This window comes from Aythya fuligula, chromosome Z (genome assembly GCF_009819795.1).
Source record: "Aythya fuligula isolate bAytFul2 chromosome Z, bAytFul2.pri, whole genome shotgun sequence".
NCBI classification, from domain to species: Eukaryota; Metazoa; Chordata; class Aves; order Anseriformes; family Anatidae; genus Aythya; species Aythya fuligula.
Genome location: NC_045593.1, coordinates 1,727,837 through 1,737,065, shown reverse-complemented (window position 1 = coordinate 1,737,065; position 9,229 = coordinate 1,727,837). Strand labels below are relative to the sequence as shown.

The window sequence follows — 9,229 nt, the reverse complement described above, 5'->3', positions numbered from 1 at the left end:
CGTGCATCCGTGCTGGGAGGCAGCCGCCAGTCTTCGTCGTCTCAGACACGTAGGTAGGGCTGAAGGGTCAAAAGTCACAGGCTGGAAGGCAAAGCGAGATGAATCGAGGACAAATAACACGTGCGGATTTAACAATTTGCAGATTTTGGACCCGCGCTGCTCCTTCCTCACTAGGAATTTAAAAAGTTGTACCTTCCAAAGCAGCTTTTCCCTCTCCTTCCCCTTTCTCCGGCTCTGTGCTGCTCATTACGGAGGTGACGGATGAACTGGAGGTGACCGAGGCAGGGCCCTTCCATTGTTCCCTGACCCGCCGAGTCCTTCCCCGGCGCGGCTCCTAAAATTACAAATTACGGCTCTGCTGCGATGCCATTTCGTTTAATTGCTGGCTTCCTTTCACGGAAAGAAGGTCGCTCAACCCTCGCTGCTCTCGGGTCAAAAAATCGACTCCGTGTGGCCCAAAGCCTCATCCACCATTCCCCCGCCGCTGGCTTTCGTCGTCGCTGCTCCCGAAACGCCAGAGATAAACGTGATGGAGAGGTGATGCTTGAAGTTTTAACGCTGCTTTCTTTGCAGATTGCAGCTTGGTGAGGGGGAGAACTTCTTAAAACCCAGCTCTCTGTTACCTCAAGCGACCAGGTCGTGTGATCACGCTCGTATTTCATATAAAAATAATCCCTGATGTGCTCGCCTTCCCTTGGCTTCTTCAGCCTACTCTCCCTAACTTTTTTTCCCCATTTCGACTTTCTCTTGCCTAATTATGGACCAAAGAGGTGGTGAGTTGAGGTCTACATGAGCCCTAGCCTCATCTAGCCTCCTAGTCCTGCTCTATTTTGTCAGGATTTGGTCCCGAAGACAGAATATAATTAGCATCTGAAAGCCTCTTGCTAGTTTTAGTGGTAAGAGCGGAATCCGCTCTGATGTCTAAAGGGCGATTTGCTGCCTCAAGACATCTCAGACCTGAAGGAAAATCTCGGACGGTGTCATTCTGCTCGTTAGGACAGGTATTATAATCGTTTCCCACGGAGAAAAAGGCCCGGGTGCTGGCATTCAAAGGCAGCTGATTGGAAAATCTACGTGATTTCGAAAATACCCCCTTGCTCGAGCACCGGAGAAGTGTAGTGAAAGCATAATAGTAATTAGATGAAATCCATGCGAGGGATTCATGCTGGCACGGCGTTTTGCAAGAAAAAATGGATTAATGGGATGAAAGGAGAGCTGAGACAAAGGTTTTAGGTAGGTTTTAGGCTCTCATTTCTGCCGATGGTGTTGTTCAGTTTGCAGATTTTTTTTTTTTTGGCCGTTTCAAGCCTCTTCAAAACTTCTTTTCGGAGGCTTTTTCCGAAAGTCAAGCAGAAGGAGTTTCAGAAGCCCCACGTCCCGGCTCCCAGGGCTGTCTTAATAACGAAAGGTTGATCTAAAATGGGGAAAAAAAGGTCGGTTTGGGGAAAAGATGTGTTATTTATATAAAAAAGTCTTTCCAGGAGGCTTCAAAACCGCTTTAAGGGAAGAAACACCTTGGGCAAGCCATCAGAGGACGCGCTGCACCGGAGGAACATCTGATGGGAAGTCCCTCGAAAAGAGGGACCGGATCGGGAAGCCAGAATCCCGAGAGGAAGATGGCGGAGCTGTAGGATTTGGCCTGGGATTTGGGGCCTCTTTTTTTTTTCCCTTAGGGGCTGAGATGCTTTATGGGATGCGGGAGCTGCTCCACCTCGTGCAAAATTCATTCTCAGGAGGAGTCACAGCCACCTCCACGGCCCCTCGGGCAGCCCCGTCCCCTTGGCCTTTCCTTCAGGAGCCTGGGAGCCCTTATTTCAACCCACGGGCGATTCCAGCCCTAACCCCAAACCCAAATCCTAAACCCAGACCCCAAACCAACCCCCCTGACCCAGACCCCTAACACAGATCCTAAACCCTGGCCCCTAACCAACCCAGACCCCAAACCAACCCCCCCTACTCCAGACCCCCAGACCCTTTAACCAACCCAGAATCCCAAACCAAGCCCACTAAACCCAGACCCCTAACTGAGATCCTAAAGCCAGACCCCTAACTGAGATCCCAAAGCCAGACCCCTAACCCAGACCCCTAACCCAAATCCTAAACCCTGACCCCTAACCCAAATCCTAAACCCTGACCCCTAACCCAAATCCTAAACCCAGATCCTAAACCCAGACCCCTAACTGAGATCCTAATCCCAGATCCTAAACCCAGACTCTAAACCTAGACCCTGGACCCCTAACCTGGATCCTAAACCCGGACCCCTAAGCAAACCAGACCCCTAACCCAGACCCCTAACCGAGATCCTAAACCTGGACCCCTAACCCAGGTCCTAAACCCAGACCCCTAACCCAGATCCTAAACCCAGGTCCTAAACATTGACCCCTAACCAACCCAGACCCCTAAGACAGACCCTAAACATTGACCCCTAACTGAGACCCCTAACCTAGATCCTAAACCTGGACCCCTAACCCAGATCCTAAAGCCAGACCCTTAATCCATATCCTAAACCCGGACTCTTAATCCATATCCTAAACCCAGATCCTAAGCCCCGACCCCTAACTGAGATCCTAAACCCTGACCCCTAACCCAAATCCTAAACCCAGATCCTAAACCCAGACCCCTAACCCAAATCCTAAACCCTGACCCCTAACCCAAATCCTAAACCCAGACCCCTAACTGAGATCCTAAAGCCAGACCCCTAACCCAGATCCTAAACATTGACCCTAAACCTAGACCCCTAACCCAAATCCTAAACCCTGACCCCTAACCCAAATCCTAAACCCAGATCCTAAACCCTGACCCCTAACTGAGATCCTAATCCCAGATCGTAAACCTAGACCCCGGACCCCTAACCTGGATCCTAAACCCGGACCCCTAACCAAACCAGACCCCTAACCCGGACCCCTAACCGAGATCCTAAACCCAGACCCCTAACAGAGGTCCTAAACCCAGACCCCTAACCCAGATCCTAAACACAGGTCCTAAACATTGACCCCCTAACCAACCCAGACCCCTAAGACAGACCCTAAACATTGACCCCTAACTGAGACCCCTAACGCAGATCTTAAACCCGGACCCCTAACCCATATCCTAAACCCAGACCCTTAACCCAGATCCTAAACTCAGACCCCTAACCCAGATCCTAAACCCGAACGCTTAATCCATATCCTAAACCCAGATCCTAAGCCCCGACCCCTAACTGAGATCCTAAAACCAGACTCTTAATCCATATCCTAAAGCCAGACCCCTAACTGAGATCCTAAAGCCAGACCCCTAACCCAGATCCTAAACATTGATCCTAAACCCAGACCCCTAACCCAAATCCTAAACTGAGATCCTAAACCGGGACCCCTAACCCAAATCCTAAACCCAGATCATAAACCCAGACCCTAAACCTAGATCCCGGACCCCTAACCTGGATCCTAAACCCGGACCCCTAACCAAACCAGACCCCTAACCCAGACCCCTAACCAAGATCCTAAACCGGGACCCCTAACCCAAATCCTAAACCCAGATCATAAACCCAGACCCTAAACCTAGATCCCGGACCCCTAACCTGGATCCTAAACCCGGACCCCTAACCAAACCAGACCCCTAACCCAGACCCCTAACCAAGATCCTAAACCTGGACCCCTAACCCAGATCCTAAACCCAGGTCCTAAACATTGACCCCTAACCAACCCAGACCCCTAAGACAGACCCTAAACATTGACCCCTAACTGAGACCCCTAACCTAGATCCTAAACCCGGACCCCTAACCCAGATCCTAAAGCCAGACCCTTAATCCATATCCTAAACCTGGACCCTTAATCCATATCCTAAACCCAGATCCTAAGCCCCGACCCCTAACTGAGATCCTAAACCCAGACTCTTAATCCATATCCTAAACCCAGACCCCTAACTGAGATCCTAAACCCAGACCCCTACCCCAAATCCTAAACCCAGATCCTAAACCCTGACCTCTAACCCAAATCCTAAACCCAGATCATAAACCCAGAACCCCTAACTGAGATCCTAATCCCAGATCATAAACCCAGACTCTAAACCTAGACCCCGGACCCCTAACCTGGATCCTAAACCTGGACCCCTAACCAAACCAGACCCTTAACCCAGACCCCTAACCGAGATCCTAAACCCAGATCCTAAACATTGACCCCTAACCAACCCAGACCCCTAAGACAGACCGTAAACATTGACCCCTAACTGAGACCCCTAACCCAGATCCTAAAGCCAGACCCTTAATCCATATCCTAAACCCAGACCCCTAACTGAGATCCTAAACCCAGACTCTTAATCCATATCCTAAAGCCAGACCCCTAACTGAGATCCTAAAGCCAGACCCCTAACCCAGATCCTAAACATTGATCCTAAACCCAGACCCCTAACCCAAATCCTAAACTGAGATCCTAAACCGGGACCCCTAACCCAAATCCTAAACCCAGATCATAAACCCAGACCCTAAACCTAGATCCCGGACCCCTAACCTGGATCCTAAACCCGGACCCCTAACCAAACCAGACCCCTAACCCAGACCCCTAACCAAGATCCTAAACCGGGACCCCTAACCCAAATCCTAAACCCAGATCATAAACCCAGACCCTAAACCTAGATCCCGGACCCCTAACCTGGATCCTAAACCCGGACCCCTAACCAAACCAGACCCCTAACACAGACCCCTAACCAAGATCCTAAACCTGGACCCCTAACCCAGATCCTAAACCCAGGTCCTAAACATTGACCCCTAACCAACCCAGACCCCTAAGACAGACCCTAAACATTGACCCCTAACTGAGACCCCTAACCTAGATCCTAAACCCGGACCCCTAACCCAGATCCTAAAGCCAGACCCTTAATCCATATCCTAAACCCAGATCCTAAGCCCCGACCCCTAACTGAGATCCTAAACCCAGACTCTTAATCCATATCCTAAAGCCAGACCCCTAACTGAGATGCTAAACCCAGACCCCTAACTGAGATCCTAAAGCCAGACCCCTACCCCAAATCCTAAACCCAGATCCTAAACCCTGACCTCTAACCCAAATCCTAAACCCAGATCCTAAACCCAGACCCCTAACTGAGATCCTAATCCCAGATCATAAACCCAGACTCTAAACCTAGACCCCGACCCCTAACCTGGATCCTAAACCCAGACCCCTAACCAAACCAGACCCTTAACCCAGACCCCTAACCGAGATCCTAAACCTGGACCCCTAACCCAGGTCCTAAACCCAGACCCCTAACCCAGATCCTAAACCCAGATCCTAAACATTGACCCCTAACCAACCCAGACCCCTAAGACAGACCCTAAACATTGACCCCTAACTGAGACCCCTAACCCAGATCCTAAAGCCAGACCCTTAATCCATATCCTAAACCCAGACCCCTAACTGAGATCCTAAACCCAGACTCTTAATCCATATCCTAAACCCAGACCCATAACTGAGATCCTAAACCTAGACCCCTAACTGAAATCCTAAACCCAGACCCCTAACCAAGATCCTAAACCCAGATCCTAAACCCAGACTCTTAATCCATATCCTAAACCCGGACCCCTAACCCAGATCCTAAACCCGGACCCCTAACCCAAATCGTAAACCCAGACCCCTAACCCGGATCCTAAACCCAGACCCCTAACCTGGATCCTAAACCCAGACCCCTAACCCAGACCCCTAACCCAGACCCCTAACCAAGATCCTAAACCCAGACCCCTAACCCGGACCCCTAACTGAGATCCTAAACCCAGACCCCTAACCCAGGTCCTAAACCCAGACCCCTAACCCAGACCCCTAACCCAGACCCCTAACTGAGATCCTAAACCCAGATCCTAAACCCAGACCCTAAACCCAGACCCCTAACTGAGATCCTAAACCCAGATCCTAAACCCTGACCCCTAACCCAAATCCTAAACCCAGATCCTAAACCCTCACCCCTAACCCAAATCCTAAACCCAGATCCTAAACCCAGACCCCTAACTGAGATCCTAATCCCAGATCATAAACCCAGACCCTAAACCTAGACCCCGGACCCCTAACCCAGCCCCTAAACCCACCCCCCTAACTGACTTCCTCAACCCAGCCCTCAACCCCAGCCCCCAAAACCCAGCCCCCTCCCCAAACCTTTAACGCAGCCCCTTTCCCAAACCCCTAACCCACCCCCTAACCCCCCCAGATCCCCCATAACCCCCCAAACCCTAAAACCACCCCATAACCCCCCCTATAACTCCCTCCGCCCTTCCCCGGGCGGCCCCCAGAGGGCGCCCCCGCTCCCCTCCGGGGCGCTGCGGCGGCCGCTGCCGAGCGCGGCGGGGCCGGGCCCGTCCCCAGCCCCAGCCCCAGCCCCAACCCCAGCCCCAGCCCCAACCCACCCCATAGCGGCCCCACCCGGGCCCTCGGGCAGCGCCCGGAGCCGGCGAGGCGCCTCCGGCTCCTTCCCGTTCCCCTCGGCTCTTCCCGGCGACCCCATAAGGAGCATCCCCTAAGGAGCATCCCAATAAAATCCCCCCCCCCCCCGGCGTCATCCCTCGGGAGCATCTCCGAGCAAATCCGCCAGGATCGTCCTCCAGGATCAACCCCCGGGATCAGCCTCGAGGATCACCTCCAGGATCAGCCTCTGGGATCATCTCCAGGATCACCCCCCAGGATCACCCCACAGGATCACCCCCAAGGACCATCCCCAAGGAGCATCCCCAAGGAGCATCCCCAAGGACCATCCCCAAGCATCACCCTCTAGGCTCACCCTCTAGGCTCACCCCCCGGGGAGAGACCCCTCCAAAAGCTTCCACCCCAAAGGCTCAACCCCTCCGGGGGGGGTTGGGGAGGGGATCGCCCACCCCATATCCCAACCCCTTTCCCCCTTTTCCCCCTTTTTTTCCCCCCGGCGGACACGGAGCAGCCGCCGCCGCCCCGCCGATGCGCTCCGGCCGCCTCTCCAAGCAGGACCCGGCTCCTTCTGGCTCGCCGGCGGTGGGAGGACCCTGGCGAAGGTTTTTTCCTCGAGGTAGTGCCCCTGCCAGGCTCCCGGACTGGCTGCAACTTTTTCCCCTGCCCCTCGCTTTCCCTTTTCCCTTCCTCTGAGCCCCAAAAAAAAGGCCGGGGGGGGTGGGGGGGTGGGGGGCTCGGGCGAGCTCGCCTCGCTTGCTCGGGACCCCGAGCTCCTGCTGCTGAAATATGGAGAGGAGCCTCGGCTGCGCCTGGGTACCCACGCTGGCTTTTCTCCTCTGCGCCCTGGCGAGCCTCAATCCTGGCGTTTTGGGTAAGTCCGAGCCTCCTCCTCGGCTCCCCTTCTCCCCATTTTTCCCTTCTGTTTCAGCCCTCCGAGCCCCCCCCACCCGGCCGCCACCCGGAGAGGAGCCGGGGCACCGGGGAAGAAAAGGACAACGCCGGGAGCGAAGGGGAGCGGTGGAGAAGCGTGGCAGGAGGTGGCAGCGCCGCGCGTGTGCCGCCTGCCTTCTCCTATCCCCTCCACCGGCGGCTTTTTGGGGATCCTGGAAGGGTTTTTTTTTTTTTTTTGGAGAGCCGGGAGGCCAAAAAAAATAAAAAAATAAAGAAAAGCGAAAGGAGCGAGGAGGGGATGAAGGCGGCGGTGAGTTGGCGAGGAGGCGAGCGCAGAGATGCGCAAAGCGGCTCCGGGTCCCTGCGGTTGTTTCGGGGCTGCACCTCTCCCTTTTTTTTTTATTTTTGGGGGAAAAATGGCAAATTGGGGCAGGGGCAGGGGGAAAGGTGGCGGAGGGGCTGCAGGAAGGGCTCGGCTCCCTCCCGGAGGAAGGAGGAGAAGGGAACCGGGAGCCCCAAAAGCGCTCGGGACTGAGAAAGTGCGGCCGGGGGAGAGCCCGGTGGTGGCGGTGGTGGTGTTGTGTGTGTGGGGGCGCCTTAAAACGCTTCGATTTCCCCCAAATCCGACCCAGGAAGGGGGGAAAAAGCTCGTGGCGAGCACAAAACCCCCCTTGAGCTCCCGCAGTGGGAACAATGGGCACCGACTCCCCCCCGCGCCCAGCGGGGTTTTTGTGGGGTGCGGGGGGGTGCTGAGCAGGTTGGCAGCCTTATGGGGTCGGCGATCCCCCCCGGAGGCGCTGCCTGCCTCACCCTGATGGATAAATCCTTTGCCTGTCGTGATTTTGGGGGACTTCGGGAGGGTTTTCTTTGGGGTGCGTGCGCCCCAGCGCCTTCCCCAGCCGGGGAGAGGCGGGTTTATAGGGTCGGAGCGGGGTGCCGCCCGCTTTCCCAGCCGGGAACCGTGGCGCTGCTCTTCCTCCTCGCCACCCCACACGGGCTTGCAGGTTCCTCTGCTGCCGGAGGAGGGGATGGAGCCACGGAGATAGGGGATGGAGCAACGGAGATAGGGGATGGAGCAACGCCACCGCCGTGCCCTGGCATTGTTTGGGGCCGCGGCGAAGGAAAAGGGGTTGCGCAGCTCCCAGCCCACCTCCGGCACGCAGGTGCGCTCCTTCTGCAGCCTGGCGTCTTGGCCCTGCGCCCCAAATCCCTCTTTTGGGGCCGAGCGAGCTGCAAAAAGGGGAAAGTTGGCCCCCGAGCCGGCCCCAAACCCGCAGGGAGCCCGTCCTGCTAACAAAGGGCTCCCGGGAGGCTGCACAACGGGGCCACCGCCTCTCCCGCTCCGTGCCCCGATCCTGGAGCTGCCCCAAGCTCTGAATTTCCCTCCCCAGGATGCAGAGGTCGGGAAATATCGCAGCTGTGCTGCTTGAACAGGGAGAGCAAAACCCATGGGATGCCTCCTGCCATACAACCTGAAATCCGGGCATCCTCCAGCTCGCCTCGAGCTCGGTTTTAGGATTTCGCATCCCCTTGCGTGCCACCTGGGCTGGCCCCTTCCCACCAGCAGGCTGCTGGCAGCTCAAGTAACTCTCGGAGCCCTTCCTCAGTTGCTCCGCACGTGGGTTTTTCTCCAGGCGTCCTTTAGAGGGCCTGGCCCGATTTTTAAAAGGGTTTTTTTGACGAGCTAAAGCAGCTCCGCAACGTTGGGGTCCCCGCGTGCTGCTGCGGGAAGCCGGCTCAGGGATAGAGCAGCGCTGGAAGAGGCCTAGGGACTTCACTAAATGTGAGTAAACCTCAAAAAGTTTGCCCTCGCTCGATGTTTTAGCATCTCAGCAAACCAAAACTCGCTTTAATACAAGGATTTGCCGCGCCACGGGCAGGTGTAGGGGCAAGCAGATCTCAAAAGGAGCCAACAAGTTGGTTCTTTTGGCCCCGTTCCCTTAAAATTACCCATTTCT

General features: G+C 55.2%; 1 protein-coding gene across 1 annotated transcript in view; it reads left to right on the top strand.

Annotated features, from left to right (window-relative positions):
• Positions 1 to 7,113: 7,113 nt before the first annotated feature.
• The window catches only part of DCC (DCC netrin 1 receptor), a 360,844-nt gene continuing 358,728 nt past the window's right edge, over positions 7,114 to 9,229 (top strand). The window contains exon 1 of the mRNA XM_032206156.1: positions 7,114 to 7,251. Within this exon, the coding sequence (XP_032062047.1) occupies positions 7,167 to 7,251 (85 nt within the window). The 5' untranslated portion in view covers positions 7,114 to 7,166. The remainder of the gene's footprint in view (positions 7,252 to 9,229) is intronic.